General features: G+C 34.9%; 1 protein-coding gene and 1 pseudogene across 1 annotated transcript in view; one reads left to right on the top strand and one right to left on the bottom strand.

Annotated features, from left to right (window-relative positions):
- Positions 1-134: 134 nt before the first annotated feature.
- Positions 135-2572, top strand: LOC149786332 (uncharacterized; annotated as a pseudogene).
- A 5624-nt stretch (positions 2573-8196) lies between these two features.
- LOC149786333 (NADPH oxidase 2-like) overlaps positions 8197-27886 on the bottom strand; it is a 57244-nt gene continuing 37554 nt past the window's right edge. The window contains exons 13-15 of the mRNA XM_089976743.1: positions 19666-19855; positions 14492-14616; positions 8197-12488 (exon numbers count right to left, since the gene is read on the bottom strand). Of these exons, the coding sequence (XP_089832869.1) occupies positions 12371-12488; positions 14492-14616; positions 19666-19855 (433 nt within the window). The 3' untranslated portion in view covers positions 8197-12370. The remainder of the gene's footprint in view (positions 12489-14491; positions 14617-19665; positions 19856-27886) is intronic.

The raw sequence follows: 27886 nt of genomic DNA on the forward strand, positions 1-27886 counted from the left end.
AATCGGTTACAAATTTTTGTTTCAAAAAAATCTTTTTCTCTGACAAATAGGGGTCCGCTTAATAATTAGATCCGAAGGGTGCTATGTCATGAAATGCTGAAACTTACAAGTCACGATCTGACTTCGACCAGTTAATGGACAATGACTATGAGGAATCCCTCATTTCATGCTGCACAGATGATGGATATTCATCAATATGGACTATAATGGCCCTTTCTGCTGTAGTAGGTTTACCAGTTCAGACTCTGTATCCTAGAATGAATGGTCCGTTGGACAAAACTCATGAAGTGTTGACTAAATTATTTTCTGCAGAAGATATCATAAACAATGCACAGCTTACCATAGTATGGAGCAAAATTGGTCCAAAAAGTGGTAACATCTGGACTGCCAATCGTTTTGTCCCGGTTCTAAAAAATATTGGCAGTCATGCAAACAACGAACAATTTCAGCCTCCAGAAATGAGTACACCAATCGTAAGCAATAAGCAGAAATTTTCTTTCGAAGTCACGGACAACATGGAGAAGGATGTTAAAATTACCAGAACCGAGAAGTCAGCATCATCAAAGACATTATCGGAGACAATACACAGTTTCTCAATAGAAAAAGATTACAATGTAGATCAGCAAAGCGATCAATCAATCACCAATGATGACTCTGTTATGTCAACTGAAGAAAACGGTGACAACACTGATGAGAAAGTTGAAAATGATGCTAAACCTGCCTCTTTCCCAGTTCCTATAAACGTGAAACAATTAACATCAGGACAGTGGCACTCTGGTCAAGAATCATACAAACTGATCACTAAAAAAGAATATGTACACAGTGAGATGCCACCGGGTAATAAGTCTAATTGTTTTCTGTTAGTGGAAAACTCGATGAATTTAACTCGATTGGAATCAAAGAAAAAATGTGAATTTTACGACGATTGTGGAGTATGGGATACTGCAAAGGGAAACACAGTTAAATCAATATTTGGGATTAAAAATGGACACTTGATAAATGTTGAGCACAAAAATCAAAAGTACTGCCTTAAGAAAAGATGCAAAGTTCAGGTATACTGGGAACCTCTCGAACCACAACCTGCTGAAGATAGCATTGTCGTTTTAAGCCGGTACTACGCTACTCTCAAGAGAGATCCAAATTTTAAGAAAAGGGTCTCATACTTTGTAAATAAAGTTGATCAAACCTTGAGCAATGTTGCGCTGTTCGAATACCAAGGAATTCAACCAGTAACTTCACAATCGCATGGGAACGCGCATAGTGGACATACATTCACAAGAACAAACACTAAAACAATAGAAAAATTGAACGAAAATTTGAACAAACAGCAACCGAGAGAATTATTTCGTTACTTGAAAAAAATGACTCCATGAATTGTGTACATGACTTCAGAGTGATACGAAACCAGAAGTATAATGCCAGAAAAAGAGAAAAAAGCAACTGCGCAAGAAACACCAATATAGCTGATGAGATTTTAGATGTGTTGGGAATGTTAAATGAACACCCTTACGTACAAACTGTGATACACAACAAATTACAAGTGCCATCAATTATCTGCTACACAAAAGAACAAATAAAGAATCTGAAACACTTCTTAACAAACACAAAGAACCAACCGATTGGCACTGACCGAACATTCGGCCTTGGAAACTTTTATGTGACATTGTTTGTGTACAAAAATCAGAGAGTTATGAGGAAAAATACAAATGACCATCCTATATTTCTTGGTCCTCTACTTCTGCACAAAGACGCGTCGTATAAAACGTACAAATCATTCCTGGAACACGTGGCAACAGAACTTGATAATGATGTGGAAAATATAGAAATGCGAATATCAGAGAATATGGAATTAGGCACGGATGACGAGAAAGCTCTGACCAAGGCTATCGAACACGTGTTTCCTTCTTCTAGACGATATTTGTACACAAAACATCTAAAAGACAAGATTAAGTTTTATCTACAAAACAAGGTAGGAATTGACAAGGTAGAGCGCGATACAGTCATGAGGTCTCTATTTGGTAGCGAAGGTATCGTGGACGCCAATACTACCATCGAGTCTGAAAACCGTTCTGAAAAACTTGAGCAATTAATAAAAGAACAATACTATGTCAAGAATCTAGACCTAAGACTTCGAAAATTTGTGTCTGAACCAAATCGACAGAACAAAGAAAACAAACACTGGACCAATAACAATGCAGAGTCCATCAACGATATTTTAAAAATTTCCGTTGACTGGAAGCCTAAACATACTAAAGATTTAATACACAAACTTTACGGCGTTACAGACTTGCATTTTATGGATTACAGAAGTTCTCTACATGACACAGGAAATTATCAACTGACTAATGAAGAACGAATCTACCGTGTTCATGATGCAGTCTGGCGTTGCAAGTCTGAAGAAGAAAAAAACGAACTTTTCCAAAATTTTCTCGTGGATTCAAAATGCAGGAAAAATGCAAAATTCTTAAAATCAAAAGATGGAAAATTTTGCGTCATTAATAAGGCGAAAGGAATTGCACGTAAACCGGGACAGCGACGGCGTCCTGTGAACGAAAGGACAAAAAAACGATGATTGTGTGTTTTGAGACTTCTTCATAAATGATACCAACAAGGAAAATCAGCAAAAAAAAAATGTACTCAAGATCTAATAGAAATAAAAAATATAATAAAATTTTTTAAAAAAATGATAAAAAAATAATACGAAGAACATCAATAAAAATGGGCCATGGAAATTTGAACAAACAGCAACCGAGAAGACAAAAATGTACTCGAAATCTATTAGAAATAATTTTTTTAAAAAATTGAAAAAAGAAAAAAAAAAAAGAAAAAAATATACGAAGAACACCAAAAAAAATGGGCCATGGAAAGAGCGCCTCCTCGTGGTATGGCCTGGATATATAGGGATAAATGAAAATTAAATGAGCATTCAATTACTTTGCAGAGCATTTATTATTTTATTATTCATTTATCCATATGTAACAGAATGCTCTTATTCAGTACTTAGAATCAGATGCACGAACGAAACTCTACGCCACTGTGGTGGACTGAACTTAAAACATTTCTTGTATTTGTAATTTTCAATTTTGGGGGTAATTAAGATTAAATTAAAACATTTTTTTGGTCAAGTGATAAAGAATTTAAAATGTAAAACATAATTTTAGGTGTCTTGTGATGTTTTATAGAATCTTGGGGTGTCCTGGGGTCTTTCCTTTGGCGATGACAGACAAGGGTAAACATTCTACTGATGTTAAACGATAATTATGCAATGCATAATTATAATTTTTACTTTTTTACTTTTTATTTTATTTTTTTAATTGTATAAATGTATAATGGGTAGGTGAGATTGTTTTGGGACAGTCTTGAAGTGTCTTGGGTAGTGAATCATCTTATGATCAATACAATATTTCTTGAGGGTAATTCCGTAATTGCTGGAACAACTTGCAACTCCTCTCGCACAAATTCTCAGCTAGAGGCCTTGCCTCAAGTGGTTATTATGAGTAACAGTGACAGCCTTTTGTTGAATCGCATTACCTGGTTTTAAACCAATTACATGTATGGTTTAATAATTTAGTCCTTGTGTGACTAATGGAAGTTGTGTTATCCATTTGTGTGATCGCTCTGCATTCAGAATGTGAGCACTCCAAAATTGCATTAATATTTGTTGTGCGTATTGATGTCCAAATAATCGTTCCATGAGTATGCGAGTAATCATTCCACAATAACTTGGTCATGATGTGTATTAATATGTCTAACACGAACTCGCACTTTATATTTTCTTAACAGTGCAGCAACAAATCTGAAACCTTCTTTACTTGGATCACCTTGTAATAATTGTGGCTAGGTTAATGGTTCGCACGCATAAATAAGTTTAAGAGCATCATTGACATTTGCTAAATCAGTAGACATGAATGTTTCAGCTTCTTTGTATCTGCTTGCATCATCAACAATGGTTAACGCTTATTTGTATATGTGCTTGTGAGCCGCAATCACGAATATGATCAAGTAGAGGCTTGATGAACCTCATTTGGTATTTGTACATCAAACCAAGCAATTTTCATTTATTGGCCCTGGTTTTAAATTTGCCACTACACTTGTCTGGCTAACCGTGCTCAAGCAGCATCGTTGGTGACCTCTGATGCACTTGCCATTTTGTCAACAGCAGCATCACCTCTTCAATAACCGTGGAGATAGCAATATATTTTGGATAAAATCCGCACAGAAAAAATGTTTGTGCTGATTATATTAACATGTTTTACATCCAATGAGTTGATCTTATTTGCGGGAGGTGGAACCTCTCAAAGCAATCTTGACCTTTATACCCACTTCAATGATTCATCTAGTGATTCGTTCTTCAATGTCTTAGATTAACCACATTCAAGTCATGGATTAGATCTATATCAGCATGTTTACGTACACAGAAATCTTATGATGTTTTATAAACACGATCGTGACGGTAGCATACAGCATCAATTCGATTAATCCGTGCTTCTTCGGGCTTTGACTGGTTGTTAGAATCAAGACAAGTCGTATATCAAGTTGTTTACTAAGCCCACAATAATTATATCCAGCTGTATGTGTATCACTAGGATGTTACTCTACTGGTAATTTTGTTATGCAGCTGCAATAACACCGCCGATGAAATTTTTAAAATCAGAATTTTCAGTTCAAAAGAATGTGAACGTTTATGCCTGACATCCTACAAAAGTTGCAGCTATTGCTGCTCTACCATTACATGTTAAAACTCAAGTTGGATTTGGCAGTATGAGTTTTCATGCGACATTGCACACAATATGAAGACATGATTGTATTTTACAATAATTGTATTATTCAGTCGCATCACAAAAAAGAAAATTTGCTGTCAATGATTTCTCTGCACAAGCATCACCTAAACAACCTTTGCATAGTTCCGATGGAACCGATTTAATATTTCCCCCCAAAAGTTCGTGCAGTAATCATTGTACAGCTGGATCAGGAAAAGTTCAGCTGTCATTAGATATAATTTTGAGATGGTTAACATCGGATCACTTGTATGTGATTGCACCGTCGGCTGATGATCAGCTGAGTAGTCTTTTAAAAGGTGGTTTCTGGCCCAAAACCCTATTTTGTATTGGATGACAACATAATTCTCACCCCCCCCGGCCCCCTCAAATTAGTCTAAACAATTACAAAAACAATTTTATTGAGGCAGCAAAATTTATTTCATAATTGTTTACTTACTGAGGACATGTTATTGAATCATTGCCGTCATCAAACAAAATAGTGGTTTGATCCAGAAACACCCCTTATATAAGACTTTTAGAGATATTTTTAACGTCTCAGCTTTTGCAATAATATAACTCTCATCATCAAGACAGAACAAATGAAAAATAATTTTACCGCTGATAAGAGAATCTGGTTCTAACATTTTGATAAAGTTTCCATAAGAAACCATTGTCTTATTAATGTAACAGTTTTAATGAGAAAGTTTATCATAATTTGCCAAATAACCATTGCAAAACAGAGACAAATTTATCTTGTTTCTATTTTTGGAGTATGTGCTATACTTCTCGTTGTTAAGTATACATGTCATATGCTTATCCTGATAGAATACTTTTCATCTTTAATGTGGTTTCTTCCACTGCAATATCTCCCATTGTATTTCATATTTCACACAAAATTTGCAGAATACTGTTTCATATTTTACAACTATGATGTACTCCAATGCAATTATAGAAAGTTTTTGTTATTGTCATGTTTGGGTATATTTCCTCAACATGAAAGTCTGAAAACAAGATATTTCCTAAATAGTTTATATTTATATTTGAGATCAGGTCTTCAATGAAATGAAACATTAGACATTTTTTTCTTATATACACATGTATGACTTTACCTATCTGTAACCACAACATTAATGGCATATAAGAACACATATTAAAATATGTTTGTAATAACCTTTAATATGCCCAAATACGGAAATCAGGCCAAGAGAATTAACAACTTTAGAAAATATGTTCTTGTGAAAGCAATTTAATTCCACATGAAGAATCTATAATTAGTAACACCTTAAGTACAAATATTTTTAGGCTCTAAATTTATAATAACTTCAAGACTTTGATGTTTAATTTCATTGTTGTCAACAAAGCATTAACTTGGCTATTCTTTGACAATGAACTGAAGCAGTAAAGTCCATCCTTGAATGAAATAGATCCCCATTTCCAATATATTGGACTAAGACCAAGAGTAAAATGGTGCCACGCATACCATGTCTGTGCATCTATTTTTAGAAATGGATTTTTAAAAAAATGTGACAACACATTTTAATTTTGTTATAAAAAGTATTTTCAAATTATAGGTTTTAATAATTAGTATGTACTTGTAATATTGTTGCTTACTGGTTAGACATGATTTATTTTATTTTATTATCACAAAATAAGTGATGTAAGAAAACAAACTTGACATTAAATTCTCCAACTTTGCATAGTCCAATACATTTTGGACCATAATTTTTTTAAAAATAGCTAAATATTAAATCACAAGAGGTTTATAATATGTTTCTTATAAATTCAATATTATCCTTTATGTATGTGCCCAATGAATTACAGCCAGTCTAATGAAGAGGTACTGCCTATATACCATGATGTCCGCCATTATTACCTAACTGGCGGTTGACCAATTCACTAGTGGCTTCAGACTGATATTACAAAGAATATAACACAAGCACAGCAGTGCAAATGTTCACCAAAATATTTGTAAAAATGCTTTCACCATGTATGCTTATTAAATACATACCGGTATCTTCATGTTGAGGTTTTAAGTTTTGAAGCACAAGTTTCTATGTTGAAAACATAGCAACTTGTGCTTCAAAACTTTTTTCATTATGAATTGTTGACAAAAAGTACCTTGCAATCCAGCAATGAAAACAAATGCTAACTTGTGGTGGAAATGAATAGTTTTTATTTTGAGGTTCATCCAGCAATGCAAGAATATAAAGAATTTAATTTCCTCATGATGACGTTGCCTTACAGTTGATGTTTTTTTATTATGGGGAACCACACTGTGATGTCGTGAATGACTTGTGGGAGGCACAGTTAACAGGGTTAGATTTTTATATGGGAAGCAAAGGGTTAAAGTCACAGTAACAGTAGGACAGCAGTCAAGTTAAATGGGCATTTTATCTTTTAGTACCAAATTATCTTACAAAAGAAATGGGATTTGCATACAATAAATATAATACTATTTACCACATGGCAGTCATATAATGTAGCATTTATAGTACTCCTGTTGCAGGATGCAGAATTCATGCAGATATAAAAGTCAAGAGGCCCAGGTGGGATTGAGATTGCTCACATGACTGACTTTGGCCTAACAGCCAAATACCTGAGCGACTGGCCAAGTATTCTGGGCATACAGGATGCTATCTGTAAACTTTACTTTAATTCTCTCAAGTGTTTTGAGAGTTGGTTGAAAGTTTGTTTTCTAGTCTGGTAGCCATATATGGATACAGATGTCCATATGCGATAATTTTTAAGGCCTTGGTACTGACATGCTTTTAACAAATCTGGTTATGTTCTAGAGCGTGGTTTTTTAAAAGATTTCATTTAAAGTTTTCCCTACTTTTAAAAATGCCATACATATGAAACTGGTCAGCAGCAGTGGTAAAAAATTGTTAGGTTTCGACGCCAGGATGCTGTCTGTAAAATTGTATTACAATTCTATTTTTGTACAGTGACTTTGGAGAAGAAGCCATTTAGAAGTTTTGTTTTAATAACAGTGGTTATTTTCCATGGTAGGCGAGCATCATTCATAATATGAGGATCCATTCTGTTTCATTTTGTTGGGTAGTTCTCTCAAGAAATCGTTTAAAACATTTTTAAATTGCTAGTTATTAGCTGTCATATTTGACAGAAGATTGGCATCATTTGTACAAATTTCAAATGTTACCAAGAGGCTTTCTGTCAAATATGCAACACTGTTGAGTCTTTCTGTGGTCACATCTGAGTGCTAATTGACATCATTTGCACAAACTTGAAAGGTTTCCAATCCAGAATGCTTATTATTAAATTAGACTGAGTTTAGTCCAGAAGTTTGTTTGCAAGGAGTTGAAAACAGTAGGCACTGAGCAATGTATACCAGATGACACATGACAGACGCAGAATCACAGAATTAGCTTACATGGCCTTACAGACTGGGGAATGAAGAAGATTTAAAACCATGAAATCTTTAAAAATTAGCTGTATTGAATAGACATATGAGAATACATTATATAGTACAAAAATGAATATGTTAACATGTGTCAAAAGTTTACCAATGTTGCATAATTACATTTTGAAACATATTTATCACATTGATTATATAATTAACCTTTAAGGAAAGGAAATTTATGACTAGGTAAGCAGAACTGAAAAGATTTTATATGAGAATATATGAGATGTAGACATATAAATAAATTTAATAAGTAAATCAACCTTCATTTTCTCTAATCATCTGTCATACACAAAACAATATAATGTGAATTCATTCATTTTCACTGCTATTGTATATACTCACTTAGAAATTGAGTCCAACTGCAAACAATATATACACTGAAGTGTCAGTTATTGTGATATTGTGATGCAAAATTTAGTTTATATATATATCCCAAAAGATGACAGACTGGAATAGCAAGGAAAGTAATGGTAAAACATGACATTCTCTGATTGCTATCAATAGAGCAAAATGAGTTAATAAATCTAAATATTAAATACATGAACAAAAATTATGTACCCAAGGCTTCATTGTTATAAATATTATTGACAAGTAAAGAAAATACATTTTGGCTTTATTAAACAAATGGCATTGAAATACATATAGTATTCTAGATAAAACATGTTTTCTATGTTCTGTCTACATGGTGTTATAATACATGCATGCAAATCTCTATACAACTGAGAAAGATTAACAAACATGAATAGATTTCTAAATAAAAATGTACTAATTTGTGAAAATTTGTTCATCTGAGCAAGAAACTTAGGATATAGACTGAAAAAACTATTCTGAGCTTTCATAGAAAATTATAACCATCTATGATGAAAATGCTACTTTTAATAATACGTTGAAAACTAAATTTTGTGTCTGCATTTGTGAACACATGCTCACAGTGCAAACAAAAACAGTCAACATGGTTTGAAAACCTGATACAGCTGCAAATAACTTAAACAGCACAGAAACATAAATCAGGTCATTGCACATTTGCAAATAAATATTTATTCTAAACAACATGGGACAAGGTTTAATACTGTTTGCACAGTTGTGCTAACAATTTTTCACCCAAAACATGCAAGTCTAAAAGTATAAAAAGCTTTTAAAAATCTCTAAATCAGTTTGCACATAAAAATACAATCCAAGTAAAAAGAATACTTATTTAAACAAAAAATTAACAAAATTTAATGAAAATATGATCAAGTCATCTCAATATGGAAATAAGTATGCCTACCTGTCTATATCAAGTGGTTTTTGTATAACTATGAAAACAAGCTTAGGTTACTGGGACAAAGAGATGAACAGGACTGAATGAAAATGTCCCTGATGTAAGCAGTAGGGCAAAAGATGATCGACAGGGCAGAATGAAAATGTCCCTGATGTAAGCAGTAGGGCAAAAGATGATGGACAGGGCAGAATAAAAATGTCCTTGATGTAAGCAGTAGGGCAAAAGATGATGGACAGGGCAGAATGAAAATGTCCCTGATGTAAACAGTAGGGCAAAAGATGATGGACAGGGCAGAATAAAAATGTCCCTGATGTAAGCAGTAGGGCAAAAGATGATGGACAGGGCAGAATAAAAATGTCCTTGATGTAAGCAGTAGGGCAAAAGATGATGGACAGGGCAGAATAAAAATGTCCCTGATGTAAGCAGTAGGGCAAAAGATGATGGACAGGGCAGAATGAAAATGTCCCTGATGTAAGCAGTAGGGCAAAAGATGATGGACAGGACTGAATGAAAATGTCCCTGATGTAAGCAGTAGGGCAAAAGATGATGGACAGGGCAGAATAAAAATGTCCCTGATGTAAGCAGTGGGGCAAAAGATGGATAGGGCAGAATAAAAATGTCCCTGATGTAAGCAGTGGGGCAAAAGATGATGGACAGGGCAGAATAAAAATATCCCTGATGTAAGCAGTAGGGCAAAAGATGATGGACAGGGCAGAATGCAAATGTCCCTGATGTAAGCAGTAGGGCAAAAGATGATGGACAGGGCAGAATGCAAATGTCCCTGATGTAAGCAGTGGGGCAAAAGTTGGACAGGGCAGAATAAAAATGTCCCTGATGTAAGCAGTGGGACAAAAGATGATGGACAGGGCAGAACAAAAATGTCTCTGATATTTTTTAATTTTTTAAATGCATCTGAATTAACATGTCATTGAAAGTAATGCTTTATTTTCTCTAAAGACCACCAACAGGTTGCAATGGGATAGAACTCTTACTTCACATTAGAGTATGTGTTGGTAGGGGCATTTCAATTTTGAGCATCATAACCATAGATACTGTAAGCATACATGTTAATCTTAAAGCAAATTTGAGCATCACAGAAATAAATATGCAAGTATGTGAACAAAGGTAAAACTTTAAATCTAGACTCATCTCTTTTGGATAAGATTCATCTAATAATGTCATAAAACTTTCATGTCACGGTGACATACCACCTTTGTACATTACTTACAAATGCTTCCATGAACTAAAAAGATTAGGTGAGAAAGAAAATCTTAAAGCTGTGTTCATTAAATATGACATTTATGAAACCAATATGAAACCAATCAAAATGACACAATTTGCATGACATTTATGAAACCAGTCAGAATGATATAACACGCATGATAATTATGAAAACCGGTCAGAAGGATTTAACATACATGACATTTATAAAACTAATCAGGATGATATAACATGCATGTTATTTCTGACACTAGTTAGAATGATACAACATATATTTATGAAACCAGTCAGAAAGATAGCAGATGCATATTTATCAAACCTGTCAGAATGATAAAACATGCTTGACCTTGATGAAACCAGTCAGAATGATAACACATAATATTTATGAAATCAGTCAGAGTGTTATACCATGCATGATATTTATGAAACCAATCAGAATGATATAACACCAAGCAGCATATGATATATAATATAAATTAACTGTTTTCATAAATTTCTTACATGGTGTAAACTAATAACGATCTTCAAGTTATAAAACAGACAGGGCCATATTAATGTTATGTCACTTGCAAAGATTATGTCTAATTTGAGAAAAAGATCAGGCGATTTAGTCACGAAAATATTGAGCACAAGAACTGTAATAAAACTAAAAACTCTGAAATTAAAAGAAAATACTGATGGTCTTTAAATATCTTTGAAATCTGGCCTGTATGTTTAGATACTTATCATAAGATAAACCCATAATTGTTAGGTTTCAAACACAAGGAGAAGTGACAAAGTCAAATTGTTCAATGAGAGTAAGACAGAATGTCTCTGATTAGTTGATCAGGATATACTGAAATAGATGAAGAAATACCATGCAGGGTGACCACAATAATGCAACGAAATGATATATAAAATATCATCCGAATCCACACAAAAATGTTGGAATATAATAAATGTAAAAATTTTCTGCCTGCAAAATCCATTCTTTAAACATCAAGAATGGACGGCATTTTCGTCTTGTCCCCAAACACACTCCTTTTATTCACCATGGCATTATCTTTAATATAATAATCTACACGTAATTCAGATCTAACCAACAATATCTTGAAAGTTTTATAATTACTAGCTTTCAGAAATATCTACAGAGATGAAATAATTCAAAAATGCCAAATAACTAAATGAATTTGCACAAATTATCACATCCTCAGCAAATCTGCAATATTGATGAGAAGTTGACAATTTATAGAAGAATCCACTGTGTGCTCATCCTGAAATGTATGAATCACTTATGCATTAAATAGCTTTTTGTAGTTATACTGACATGACAAGATAATTCTACAAGAATGTCAGGGCCCACAAGTTGAGCCCATGAGCCATGACAAATTGAAAACATTGCTAAAATACATTAACCCAAAATTTACAAATGTTGACATTTCAGGAAAAGTAATTGCTGTCTTGATTCTCTCTAATGTGGGCTTGACAAAAAACATTTGCTATAAATATATTAAAAGTTAGATAGGAAGTGCAAAATCTTTATAAGGTCACCTCCACAATTATGTGTACAAAATGTCTCCATGTACAAATGTTCTTCATGAAGTTCCTTGGAGAAGGTTTCAGACTAGGCAAGAATAGGGACAACTGGCATCCAGGTTGGGCAAAGCAAACTGCCAACTTTGTTATCACAATTAAAATTTTGTAACATACTGTAACAGTAATATTTTAAAAACTCTCCTTGTTGTAGAAGAATTTGGTCCCAGTTTTGGAATACTGATTACAAGCTTTGTGAAGGGTCTTTGATAACTTTTTGGGTCCACAGAAAAATACTCCTATCTCTTTTCTGAAATGAAACACAAAATTAAATAAGATGGTATAACAACTCTACTGAAACATGAATCTAGAATAAAAAATTACTACGCAATCTATCTTGAATGTTGGACTGTAGATGTCAAAGAAAACAAAGTTTTGATTGAAATGATTTCTCAAGAAATAACCATTCAGAGTAATACAAATGTTGCCTGAATTACTGTTTATGTGAATTAATTTGCTTCTCAATCAGTAAGGGGATACTATAAATTAATATTTATGCCATGAGTGGATAGATCAAAGTAACAATAGACTGAACTGGATTTGGGGGGTGGATAGTATATTTCTGCTGTGGGGCAAAATTGTGCCTACTAAATTTAGTTTGAGAAAATTTTTAAATTGCTGTAATCACCTAAATATTAAATCGGGTCATCGACATGTGCTTATAGATCAAAATTATGAGATTAATTTGTCTACATTCAGTGGTTTTTGTGTAAATGTAAAAACAAGTTTCTTTGGATGGATGAACAGATAGATTAACATAACAGAAACAAAGTAAGAGACTAAAAACAATGTCTGAGAGACAACTAAGTTTGCCAATCCACTTGTGTTTATGTACATTGCGAACAACCTGCATACAACAAAACTGATTGGTTAAGATCATAATATACTACAATATGAAAATTCTGGCAAAACCCACAACTAGCATAAGCGTTTCATGACTTTTGTACTGGTGAGCTAAAATCAGTTGTCAATATATTAACTGAGAATTATCACAACACAATTTCATATGATGATTCAAATAATTCTCTTCAAAAGTTTTGAGAGAACTGGCTTAAATATTTTCTAATTCTACAAATGGCAGCTGTACTGGATAGTGACATTGACATCATCTGTAAAAAAAAAATGAAAGGCCCTCATGGTTTGGAGAAAACAATTTAAGCTTTTCTATTTTTGTAACTGATGCCATATTGGATGAAAAAAATGCAATATTTATATAGAACTGATAAACCGTCATGCAGGGATGCTTGGTTTGGAGAAGCTTTTTAAAAGATGACGTCTGTCAAAACTGGTAGTCATCGGTCCACAAGTGTTTCTAACAAAGGCAAATACGAGCGTATGCTGATGGGCAGAAGAAAAATTTGAGATGGGTGCAAGGTATGAGTGGAAATATAGTGGCTATCATGATGGTAACTTGGAAAGGTGAAAGATTGTTTCTAAAGTGTAGAAACTGATCATCTGAAGGAACTCTTTTTTCCTGTCCAATTCACTCTTAAATTCCTGAACAAAAATATTTGTCTCAATTATACTCAAGATATGTTTGAAATGGATGAAAATGAGGACATATATTTTATTAAAACTTTTTTTTGAGCAATTAAATAAGCCTTTCTTTCCTTAATATATGTCTGTAGTTCAACAGACAGCTGTAAATTTAATTAGATCTTAGTACTTCAAATACTTCCTGCAGACTGCTGGGTGGTATAACATACAATCACAAATCCGAAATCCGAGTTCTCGGTCAACATAAAACATTCTCGCTACTGCATTAAATAAACAAAATCTCATGGCAGGTAAGATCTTTTACATCTAACTTGTTTTATATGTGACATCTGTGAGTGGTGGATCAAAATTTATCATTAGCAATTTTATTTTAACACCACTCAAAAAGCAATGAGACTTCAACTCCCATGGCAGGCTTGGCAATAATGGCTGTAATTCACAAGACACTGACTGGTAATATTCCTTGATTCCCATTTTGATGAATTCAAGACAGGGCATATTTTGTCATTATGCCAATCCAATCACATTTAGATCCACAACTTACAAAAGCAAAGGCTGAATGGTACAATTTATGGTACTCAGAGTAGTGGGAGAAAAGAAGGATTGAAGATTATAACTGCAGAGAAAAATTATCAGAATATTATCAATCATAAGCTTTTGATAACTGATTCCAAGACTGATATCACGTCCCATCTCCAAATGCAAGGACATGGCATGAGTTACAAAATGTAAGAGAATACAGTACTAATAACTTACTCTGGATGAGCATCAGCAATTGATGGGAAGATCTTGTTCCAGTTTGGCCTTCCATAATGAGTCTTCTGTTGTAACCCTGTTATTGGGTCAAACTCTTCGTTCTCATGTAGGATGATGTTCTTGGCCTGCAAAAAAGAGACATGAAAGATAACTATGGTTTGTAAAGACCAATAGATTTGTTTTCCAAGTTTTTAAGGACTTCCAAAAGTTTACAAGGAATATTTTGCTGTTATGGCAACTTAACTAAGTTGGGTTGCTTATCACCAAATAAATAGGTACAAAATTAGAAGAAAAAACATAATTAGCATGCCACATGAACAAATGGACACTATTTGGTAACTATCCACATCATGTGTCATTGGATCCACCCACTTTTTATCCACTGTTGTATGTTTAATCTATTAATTTTGGAACATATGTAAATAATGAAATTGTTAAGCTTACAAAGTGATATACTTTTGATGTTTTGTATTCCTTAAGAAAAATGAGAGGAATTTTGGGAAAAGTTAAAGGAGTTTCTCAAGAGATTCAAGGACTTTTCAAGGATACAAGACTTATTTTCAAGGCAAACCCTCCAATTCAAGGATTTTTCATGGCAATTGATCCAATTCGAGGATTTTTCAAGGCAACTGATCAAATTCAAGGGTTTTTCAAGGCTGTAGAAACCATGTCAACCTGTAAAGATGTGTGTGTGGCTTAAGTTCTGTCCCCAGCTAATGCATCAATTCAGACATTAACTTAACTCAAAATTGAAACTGAGAAATAATAAGAGCTTTATTGTTTTAAAAAATTACACAATAAAAAAATTAAATGACAAGCAGACTGACTGGGAAGAATATTGAGACTCACATTTCTACTATCATGAAACTGAACAAGAGTCCCTCAAAGGGATTGCCACTTTAGTGGCAAAAAATAATTATCCATGAAGTCTTCTTCTTAACTGCTGAGTACTGAAATTAAGAAACTCCAACATATCAAATTTGGTAATAAAACTATTTTCTTATATTTAAGCTGACATGTTCACAAGATACTTGTAATTACAAAAACAAATTTCCTTATTATGGTATTGGACCTTGAACCTGTTATCACTGACAGAAATCATTTGTCTTTGACAATGTCAAGATGTAACTACATGCTAAGTTTGGTTCAATGTATATATAAGTAATACCTGAGAGAAAAAAAACAACAAAGTTATTTAATTTTATTCAAGGTATTCTTCAGATATATCAAAAACTGGGATAAATTATGCTTACATGTCAGGACAGTTCAAATCCACATCAAGACTTTAGACTCAAAATCAATGTCAGTTCTGATTATTAACTTGTTCATTAGAATGCAACTGAACTAAAAAGTAAGGCTAACATGAACTTGTATATGTACAAGTCACTGTGTCCATAAGTACTAAAATGCAAGCAATGCCCTGTGACCTGTACCCAAGGTCTGGTTTTCAAATTTCACAAAATAAGTGTAGATATGTTGGTGGTCAGATTTACACCATTTTCGTTCAGAAATAAAATTAAATATTGCAAGAAGCAATATAATGAAAACCTCAAGTCACTGCTACCAGAAAACCTTTCTAACTGATCACAGTACATCTAACGATGTTCTTACTTGTGATATACACATTCTTACCTGTGATATACCTTTTCTTAGACTTAGCAGCTCTATAGGCAATAAGAATTTTGCACTTTAGGATTTTAAAATGCATAGCTAGGTGGTTTTATTGTATCAACTGGAGTTTAATTAAATATCAACAAAACCAGTAAAATAAATAATACACAATTTTCATATGTTGAACACATCATGCAGTAATTCTAGTAACAAGGGCAATCATGACTATTAGAGCTCGCTGATGTTGCTGCAGGATGTTGTTCAGGTAACCTGAGGTTGCCACCAGAAAAATAGTCCAGGTATGTGCCATTACTCGATTTGTCAGATGAGGAAAGACCCCAGAGCTGACGAGGAGCCTCAAATTGGGTGCTCTGAATGTATATATGATGATGTATGCAATTTACAGGAATGTCCTTGGAGGCTATGGAAAGACATGAAGGTAGGTGCTGTTTAAGCCCAGAGTGAAGGCAATGTCTCTCTCATGGATATCTTTCAAAATGCGCTGTAGGGTTCCTGAAGGAAACTGAGGGGCATGGAAAAATGATTAAGGGTGTTTCGGCCGATGACCACACATAGAGAGTCGACTGCCAATAGAACCAAGAAAAAAGTGTCGAACAAATGATAGAACCTCCTCAGTGCTATATCCAAATGGTACTTGATTGGTGGAGCTATGACAGGACAGCTTTCAGAGGTTCGTGTCCCATGAGTTACCCTTGGGTCCTTTTCTTGAATCCCCACACTATCCCTGTATTGACACTGTGGTTGTGGAGGGAGGGAAACATGCCTCTTTGATGGCTTGTTAGAGTACACACCCAATGGGACGTTAGGCAGAGTGGTAGAGGACCGAGGTCCTGTTCTTAGCTTGAGAGTGACTCCATGTATGCCTTAGGTGTTCTGTGTGTAGTTTTAAGATAAGGTACCGTTAAGTTGGTTGGAAGATAACCCAAGAAAATAAAAGTTCCACAGTGAATTACGTTAACGATGTTGTGCACTAAATCGTAAGTGTAAACAAAGGCCATCTGATCCATGTGTATGGAATGCGGCTTTACCATCCCCAATGCTGGGGTACTGAATGATTAGCTGGTGGGAGTGTAAAAGTAGATTGACTGACAAACTGATAACGGTAGGCCAGAAAGGCCATAGCGCTGCAAAAACTGAACGTAACTAATTCAGAACCTTCCATTCATTGTAAGATCAAAAGATGCTGGAGCACTGGTGTATGTTGATGTTGGAGCTGGAAGAGGACATAACTGTGGGGGCGGAAACATGTCCTCAATGGAGGTCGGAAGGCAGAAACTTCCCATGCCCTTGTGTAGGATAGAATTGATGATACTCGTAGAATGTTCAACATTATCTGGTTGTCTGAATAGCGCTACAGTCCATGTAATACATTAAGACTGGCAAAGAGTGATGCGGTCTACAGCTCACTAAACATGTAGAGCGCCATGAATTAGAAACCATGACTTCAAGAAAGTCGCTGAGTAAAAGGGCTCTTCTTGAAGCAGAGTGCAGAGAAATTGCGAGGCGAGATCTGTTGAATCATGAGGATCTACTTGTAGTGTCAGGCTGAACGAGTGTTATGAGGTGGTATGAATTAGACTGGTTCCTGCACACGTATGTAAAGTCCTGTTCGATGCACATAAAACTAAGCTTAGTGTGAATGGACTGTGAAGTCACTTAGGCTCCATGTGCCAGTACCCAATGTGTGACGATGACAAAGTGTTGACTAATTTGTAAAGGCAGAACTTTGTCGTGAGAGAAAGAGAAAATGTTGGAAATATAGATGGAGTATAGTTTCCTTAGAAGTGATAAAATTCTTCAACTTGAAGTGACATTTTCCATGTAGTTTTGGCTTTGCGAGGTCTCTCATGACAAGAGTGTGCTTCTTGGCACAAGTGGAAGTAATAACTAATGTATCCTTACAACTTGCTGCCAAGTTTAATATGTAAAGGAGATCGCTCTGCCCAACTGCCAATGGTTTGGCAAACAACTTTTAGCTCCCTTGAGATAAAGTATTATCTGGGAGGGCTGGATTTGCGAGGCAGTGGTAGTTATCCTAAGGTATTATGATTGGGTAATGTATTCAAAGAAGAAACAATTTATGCCCACCATGAGTTCAACAATCCTCTGTGTAGGCACTAGTAGGGCATGACTGACTTTTGACAGTATTGGTCAGTGAGTCGCAATGACTTCAATCTTTGGTCAAGGTATGTGGTCTTGAATTAAACTTACTGTACAGAAACCATTATTTTCTTACCAGACTTATCAAGACTGCACGACCACTGATCTTCAAACTCCATAATCTACAGGCTTTTTCTTACCCTCAGTGCAAGCCATCCACAAAATTTGGGCACAGTCCTGTTGCTGTTGTAGGTTTTTAACACTATTTTCCAGCATACAATAGACTATGAATGGCAGCCTGCATAACGTGTGGAGGAAGAACCTATGCTATGAAATTCTTTTTTGTTCCACTTTAGATCTCAGAATCAATAGGCCTCTTTCAAACCCAAGATACAAATCCTCCAAATACGTTTGTTCAAATATGAAATCTCGAACTAAAGTAACCATACCAAAAAATTTCAGTTTCCTTGACCTTTGACGATTTGATCCAAAATGCATTCTTTCTTACTCGTACCCTAACATGCAAGTCATCCACAAGACTTTGGTTAAGGTTCCTGGTTGAGAAATTAAATTTTTTGTGTTGAAACCATTTTTCTTTTTTTCAGCTGCTAAGCCCTTGATCTCCTTCCTTTTTATGTCAAAATCAGCTGTAAATCTTCTTCCTTATTCAAATGTGATCCATCCACAAACTTAGGTCCTGGTATGTGATGTTTCTTTTGTTCTCTTGGAACTTAAGGGCACTTTCAACACAATACTGACTGTATAATTCTGAAAATAGTGGGAGCTAAGTGCTTTTCTGAAGGAGGGAACAAGACAGCAGACCTGGGTGGGTATCAAACCAATGAAATTGGATCACGAATCAGGTGCTCAAACAAATGAGCTTTCATGGCTCCACAGATCTGTTGTTGTTGTTGTTGTAGGGTTTAACGCCATTTTTCAGCACACAATGGCTATACATGGCAGCCAGTATTAATGGTGGAGGAAGAACCCGGAAAAATCCTGGAATAAACCACTGACCCACGAGAAGCTACTGGCAAGCTTTCTCACATACCCACATTAGCCGAATCCGAGACTCGAACCCACGCAGACAGAGGTGAGATGGCAGTGATCCTTAACAGACAGCACTTTAGACCACTCAAGGCCCCTTCCACTGATCTGATACAGTACTGCTATTGTGCACAAACCAATCTTCTTTTATTCATGATGACATTGTCCTTGAACCTTTCATACAAAACAATTGACTTTTTCCTTAGTCTAACTACAAGTAATCAGTTGAGTTTGGTAACTTAAGATTGTGTAGAACTCAAGTTATTGCATAGAAATGAAACAAGCTGGATGGACAACTCCATAATACTTGCTGCCTTATGGCAGGCATATCAAATTCAAAAACTCTGTCCCTGTGTTACAATGGACAATACGATTCTAAATCCTAATTATCTTACCAAGTTCTTGTCCCAGCCTTGAGTGAGGTATATAAAGTAGCTAAGAAAATTGGTCTTCCCTGATTCTGCCATTTTGGTGTCATACTCTTTCAGCAGTTTGTGTAGCCACTCAAAGGAATTCAGATCTGGACATATCCAGTAAAAATAAACCTTCTTCAGCTCCATGGAGGCATCTTTTATTTCTTTACACCTGTTGAATAACCAGAAGATGGCTTCTATAAGAAAACCTTAGGTTCTTCCATATACACAATATATTCAATAATACCACTCTGTTTTGAGATAATGGTAGTCATAAGTGAGGTAACTTTATACTGAGGTATTTTCCAAAAGGCTTGTGTCCTAACAGTGCACAGAATGCTAAAAACAGCCTAACATATAATTATGTAAAACAAGATTATATTTAATTCTCAATGGTCAAGAACTAAAATCAAGTGACAAAGTGACAAAGCAGCAACAGAACAAAAATAACCAATGGGATGAAATCCATCACAATATCATCAATACTCACTTAAATGTCTAGTCAAAATGAAACAACATAGAACCAGATCTGCTGTAGCATAATGCACCTGCAGATCAGGGTCTATCTTGTTTGTTCTACTGATTACTCCTAACAAACTGAACAGACAGACACCTGCCAGTGCATTATGCAATGACAGATCTGGGTCTGTGCAGTTTGCAGTTGGACTCCCTCTTATAGGCAAGTATATATAGTACACATAAAAAGGGCAGCAATACACTCAAGGACCACTATACTATGTGAGGTACCATTTACCTTCACATTGCTGAGTCAACACAATTAGAGTGTCATAATTTAAAGGTCTTTTTATACCAAATTATGGTGCCAAATTTACATACCATTGTCATAACTGTTCCTTATCCTCATTAACCTGGGCTGATAGAGCAGTAAAATGTCACATGGCCAAAGAAAACTAGAATAATTTTTTCTTTCTTCTTGTAAAGATATTAGTGATCAAACTGGTCTTTGACTGGTGGCATCAAACAAACATATACAGTAAAACTGATAAATTGTTATATCTGCATTTTGCATATACATGAGCAGGGTGGGGCATAGATTTTATCATCCAAATAATCAACTCTGGTCAAAAGAAGAACTGTGAATATAAGTATCTGGTATAAATAAGCGTGATAATCATACATCTCACCGTGTGTATATGTATGTGTGTGTGTGTATATATATATATATATATATATATATATATATATATATATATATATATATATATATATATATATATGTATATATACACACACACATATAAAATTATATAAACAGTAATTAAGCATAAATTAATGTTAGAACATTATTAGGATAATTTAACTGAATACTTCACAGCTATTAAAGACCTATCCGCACTATCCATGACTGAATGACAACACTGACAGTGATTTTATATGTGGTTTTGTAAACACAAGTGTCAAAGGGTTTTCATAAAGACAAACTTGGCTGCAGATTGATGCTAGCAGGCAAGAAGATTGCTAGTAACAATTAGGACATTGCTAAACACAAAAATTAAATTAGAAGTTTCTTGTTAGTGACATTTTCATGTTTAAATTTTTTTCTTCTAAATATGAAATATGCTAGTGACACCAGAAATATCACGATGTTTGATAAAATAATACATCAAAATTGACCTGGTACTGAAAAAGTTAATTTGATGCCCAATATTTACACCAGTGCAGGAAGGTGATTAAATTTAACCACCTGTTATGTCACCCTGACTGATAGTTAATTACATTAGCTTGGACTACACAGTGAATTTGATTATGTTTGATTAGCCTGGTATTTCTGTATGAGAAATTACATATACTGACATTGTATTACTCACTTAGCAGCAATCAGGTGTTAAAAAACTTCTCTGTGTCTCACTTTCTCTGACTTTTAATTATTTTCTTTTACTTTAAAAAGGAGAATTTAGTTAATCATACTACCACTGTATACCTGTACAAGATTATCTTTGCTTGTGTTTGTTTCCGATCCTCTGTTTGATGTGTTAGCACTGTGATTAGTGAATATATCAACAAAGTAATAAGTACAATGGGGTGGGGGGTGGGGGGGTCAGTAGTCCATATGAACATACAATCCAGATAATCAACATCCAGAAAATCAATGTTTCAATGCATCCTGCTGGTGGTTGTCATGTCCATCAGTTCATCAGCCTGTCTATTTATCCATCACAGTTCTGCTTTATAACATGAACTCTATCTATCCCAATGGAGGGTGGCTGATGATACTATTTGGTGTTTTGTAAGGACAAGCAGTGTCAAACCTAGAATTTAGCTCTACGGACTGATACTTGGGTGGGGAAGAATTAGGATGGTGCACACATTTTTGAAAATTTTCATCTCGAGTTATGCAATTCCATAAACAAAATATTTGCAATAAAGTTTCTGAAATTTTGTAATTTTTTTTTTTTATTGTTTAAGTTGGATCAAATTTTCAGGACGTGTGACCAGGTTAAATTTTTTTGCTAAAATGGACAAGTTTCATAATAACCAATTAATCAGAGAACTGTTGGATATTACTTTAGCTTGTAGGCTGAAAGGCTTCATATGTATAGTTAATGTGTGTATACCAAGGAAAATGGTGAACCATCCCAGTCAAACAGCGAATTTACATCATGTATGTCAAATAAAATATTGTAAGCTGAGACAGCCCATTAATTTGATTAATTAATAAATTAATAAATAAATAATGAAAAGGTAAAACAAGTCATATAATAAATACTTTTAAAAAACTAGACATACTCCTGATCCCATCTTCTCTAGTCAAGGGCCATTGGTCCGTTTCATTCTACACCAACCTAGATTCTACATTAACTTAGATGACCCATGGTTAGTGAAGATGTTGCAAGATAAATGCATGTAGAAGTGACATACATGTACTCTCCACTTAACTCAGTTTATTTATACTTTCACATGTATGGTCATGATGTGTTTATTCACTGTTATTGCTTATATTAGCATGTCCAAAAGTAAATTATGGTTGCTAAATTGGCTGTTAAGTTTCTGGATTATTTATTGTACTGGTCAACCAGGACAGACCATGCATTCAACCAAACTTCCTGCTGTTTAGCACAGATATTCAAATAGGTATCAAAAATTATGCATTATAGACATGAATAGTGTTTAATTAAAATAGATTTCATAGCACAGTAAAAACTGTTTCATGCAGTATTTCACTCACATCCTCCGTTGGTATTTTTGTTAAGGACTAGTTTTATTCTTGTAACAAGACATGTATGGAAACATGATACTGCAGTGCAATACCTCCACTGAGACACGTAAGCTGCCTCCCCACCATGTAATAAATCGACCACTGTGACCTTCATTTTTCACCCTTTCACCTCCAAAAAAGTAGCACTATTTTATATCCAACTGTAAATGATCTTTACTCCATCTAATGACAATTACTCCATGACAATAACCAATAGTCCAGCCAGATCCAAATTTTAGCCATGATCATGACCTAGAATTGAAACTATCTGTGCTTATGTCCTTGACCTTTGACCTCCTTGACCCTTACTCTCAAGGCATATTCCTCACTGATACTGATGAAAAGAGGAGATACTGTTCTTTAAAACTACTGTGTAACCAATGATTGCATAGCTCATCTCCATTGAACTTTTATAAGTTTCCAGTCTTACAAACATTTGGTATCACACAGGAAAGAAACCCTGGCTGATGTTATCTTGAGAAAATATTGGTCACTTTTCTGCAAAAAAATAATTTTAAATCAGTTTTTAGATCTTTAATCATTTTTCAAGATTTAACAAATATTCATCTCTTACGTAGCACAATATATACAGTATTGAGCTGACACTGTAAAACCACATACATACATGATGTCACAGGGTATAAAAGACATAACTATAAGAATGTTCTTTTCTATGATATCAACACAGAGATACTACAATGAGCTGACAGAAACCGAAGAGCAGTTTTTTCTTTTTTTTTTTAAATCATTGTTCTTAAAATCAGTTTAAGAAGCTATTATCATTGTCAATTACTAGAAACCATATTTTACTGTCTGAAAATCACAGACTTTGATTAACCTCTGAGTGACAGTATAGTTCATGCATCAATAATTACCTTGATTAGCCTCTACAGCTCATGCCTCACATTAATAATCATCTTGATAAATCTGTAAAGCTCATGCATTGCATCAATAATTACCTTGATAAGCCTCTACAGCTCATGCCTCACATTAATAACTACTTTTATTAGCCTGTACAGCCTATGCATCACAACATTAATTACCCAAGTATGTACAGCTCATGCTTCATATCAATAATTACTCTGATAAGTCTCTACTGCTCTTGCATCACATTAATAATTACTCTGATTAGAGTCTACAGCTCATGACTCACATCAATTATCTTGATATGTCTGTAAAGCCCATGCCTCATATCAGTAATTACCTTGATAATCATTGAATAATATTTCACCAGTAATTGTCTATATTTCAGACTAAACATACATTAATATTTATCACTGAATAAACATATTTATTCCTACTTCCAAATACACAAACTGGCCACATGGGGTAGTATAGAGCATAGAAAAGACTTGCTGGTTGTTTTAACAGCACTTTCAACACATTATTACCTATATCAAATGGAGCTAAGTACCTTATCCATGGACACACAGATACGGTCCAGCCAAGCTGGCCTGGGATCCAGGCTGGTATTAAACCCTGACTCTAGATTATAAGTGTCATTTTCTATCAACGGCATGTAAAAATCTATATGGTCACACAGAAAACTCAAATAAGTAACCTACATTATTAACCCTTACCTCAACGAGTGTATGGCTTTGTAGGCAGTTGATGTACATGTAGCAAAGTTACACAGTGCAGTGCACTATAAACAGAACACCTGTTACCTAGCTGACTCCATACACATAGGCCTGCCTGTTAATTGTTATAGCAGTTACTTTCAACATAAATTTTTACCATTTTACATTTTTGGTACACATCTATTATGAATAGAAAGAGTTAAGAGTAGAATCTGATCGTTCTAGTTGTATAATTATTTTTCACGGAAGAATTTTTTATGTGCTTTAAAATCTTGAGAGAACTTGTTCACCATCAAGCCAGTGAAGCCATGTAACCAACCATAGCTGCTGTTTCTTTTACTCAAAATTTACCAGTTCTCCATGTCTACATCACTAAATCATCCGAATTTGATCAATTATAAAAACTCAATGTTGCCTACACCTATATCAGAGCCTTTACCTATATTATTAAAGCTTTCACTGTAGTGATTCTAATTGTAAAAACTCCAGAAGTAATGAAAAAAATCTGTGGCCTCCATCTGGAGAATGGAGAATCCAATCCCATTATTTTAAATAGCAAATTATGAAATGCACTTCCATAAGAATGGAGTAGAGGCATCCAAAGGAGTTTCCATGCGAATCAGGTAGATGCATCCAAAGGCACATCCATGAGAATGGAGCAGAGGAGTCCAAAGGTGCTTAAATGAGGTAAAAAGTTAATAAATCTTAAATTGTAAGTGACAGTGACCTTCCTTTGTTGTAAGAATGTAATAGAAACAGAGATGCATCAAGCATTAAAGTTTGATGATTCTAACAGCACCCAGTAATTAAAATAAAACCAAATATCAACAAAGTCATTGATGCATTAAATAAAAGTCACACTGTCCTATTTTTGTAATAAGGGTCTTGAGTATCAAGATGAATTCCCTTTGAATGCCAAAGTTAGTCATCTTGGGGGTAGGTTGTACAAAATACATTTCAAACACTTGCTTAGGAGGAAAGAATGTTCATGTATATGCTATCATCTGTGCAGACTGATGGGGTTGGGGTGGGGTTAGTACAACTGCTTTCAAAGAAGTGAACTAAAAAAAAGAACTTTAACCAAATTTTGATACCAGACAGATTCCTGGACATCGTGACAAAGATATCCTGGCTTTTAGAACATTTGCCTGCTGCTGCAGGCAAGACAAATGATGATGCATTAAACATAAAATGTTTCTTAGGGCTAGAAAACATCCTCAGAATTTCAACCATCTTTACTCAACAATCAATCAATGAAAGCTGAACTTGTTACAATTTACCACTTACATTAATGAAAAAAAGTTTTTGCTTTCCAGCTTCTGCATTTAACAGCTCATTCATACATATGAACTGGCTTGTGCTTTGAAATTATATATTTTACCACTAAAATTTCAATCTTTAGAAAGATCACAGGCAAAGTATTTAATACAATCTGACCAAATTCTAGTTTGTAAGTATCAAATCATCATGCCTTGGTGGAAATGGGATAACATTAGGATGCTAAGCAAACTGATCAACATGTGCCAAAACAAAATGTTAGAAAAGAATTCAATCATGCATGGAAACTGCCCAAGTCTGACTTACTTTCCTTTTGGATTGTCTTTCTGATACGTAGAAAGAAAATGAGTAGTGTAGATAATAAATATGCTTGAAACTAACAAGAAAACACACATTAAAAAACAATAACAAAAATGAGGTGAGTTTGTTAAGGGGTGGCAGGTGGTGGTGGTAGTTGTAACTTATCTGAATTGTGTAATACTTACATGCTATTACTGCATTGCCAACCCTTCCAGGATGCTAAATCTCTAGTCCAAGCTATATATTCCCTACTCCAATTGGTAACTGGAGGCCAGAAACTCAAAGAACATCAACCACTTTGATTCCTTCATCATGCCCAACTTATGGAATTTCTTCCTATTCTGACTTGGACTGAGACCACAGTACATCAGTCAGTTGGGAGGAGGGAATCTTTGCAACATGGGTATGTGAGAATGCTTGCCAGTAGTTTCCTATGAGCCTGTGGTTCTTCACAGGATTTTCCTGGGTTTTTCCTCCATCAAATATACTGGCCACCATGTACAGCCTACCATGTGCTGATAAATAATATTAGTAAACCCATAGCAACCAACCAACCTTCATTCTGGTGCAGCAAAGAGCTAAGAGATGAAAAAGTAGAGTGAGACTTCCAAAAGGTAGCTCTCATGAGATTCTCCAAGAAGGAATGATTAAGTTCATTCTAAGATAAAGCAAAAGCCCTAACCTCATGGGTTTTAATTCTCCAAGAAGTCTGGCCTAAGATAAAGCAAAAGCCCTAACCTAATGGGCTTTAATTCTCCAAGAAGTTTGGCCTAAGATAAAGCAAAAGCCCTAACATCATGGGCTTTAATCCTCCAAGAAGTTTGGCCTAAGATAAAGCAAAAGCCCTAACCTCATGGGCTTTAATTCTCAAATAAGAAAGATTCCTCTCTGTCCCATAAGCTCTTTTATTCCGAAAACAAGGCAACTGAAAATGATGGATGCCAAAATATCAATATCAACCCCCAAGTAGGAGAAATATTGGAAGATGGGACCCTTAAGGGTTTCAATTGCGCTGCTATTACCCCTAACACTCTAGTGAAGGTTCTTGAGGCAAGAGGTAAGGCTGAATGAAAGAGCCAAAAACTGAAACATCTGGCCTTAAAAATACCAGATGTACTTCCTATGGGATGGAAAGATGGTATATGAAAGTATGCATCCTTAAGATTTAAGGAAACAATCCAGTCATTGGACTTTATCATTAGACCATATTGCATTCCTGAATGATGTGATGTCTCAATTTTCCAAGAAAATATCTGTATAAGGTCAAAAAATTAATTACAAGTAAAAACTGTATAGCTTTTCTAGAAAGGATCCAGTAATATAAATGCAGGTTTGTCTTTTTTACTACCTGCCGTCTTTTGTAGAAGGGTGTACACCTATTCCCTTAGTGTTACCAGTTGTGATTGATGAAAGGAAATGTAGGTATATGAAACAGAAAATATCTTGGAAATTATGTGAGTAGTTTTCATTGAATGAGTAAAGGACCAACACATCATCTGTTATGTCCAACCAAGTCTCTAAAAATAGAGCTAGTTTTACACCTATCAGGACAACCAGTCCTAACACTAACCTCTTACTGCCGAGAGCCTAGCAAGGCATCTGTTAGTACCATTTTTATGTCTTTGGTATGACTTGGCCAGGGTGTGAACCAAAGACCTCAGGCATCCGAGGCAGATGCTCTAACCACTAGGCAACCAGAGTTCAGTGTCCAGTTTAAAGTAGCAGACTGGTGCCCAGTTTTTCGACCAACCCAGTGATAATGATCTGATACAAGGTTCTCTGTTTGGAAAACTTGAGTTAGCATCTGATTTATTACCATCTCTCACTA

Source organism: Sinohyriopsis cumingii, chromosome 12 (genome assembly GCF_028554795.1).
Source record: "Sinohyriopsis cumingii isolate HCF-2022 chromosome 12, ASM2855479v2, whole genome shotgun sequence".
Classification (NCBI taxonomy): domain Eukaryota; kingdom Metazoa; phylum Mollusca; class Bivalvia; order Unionida; family Unionidae; genus Sinohyriopsis; species Sinohyriopsis cumingii.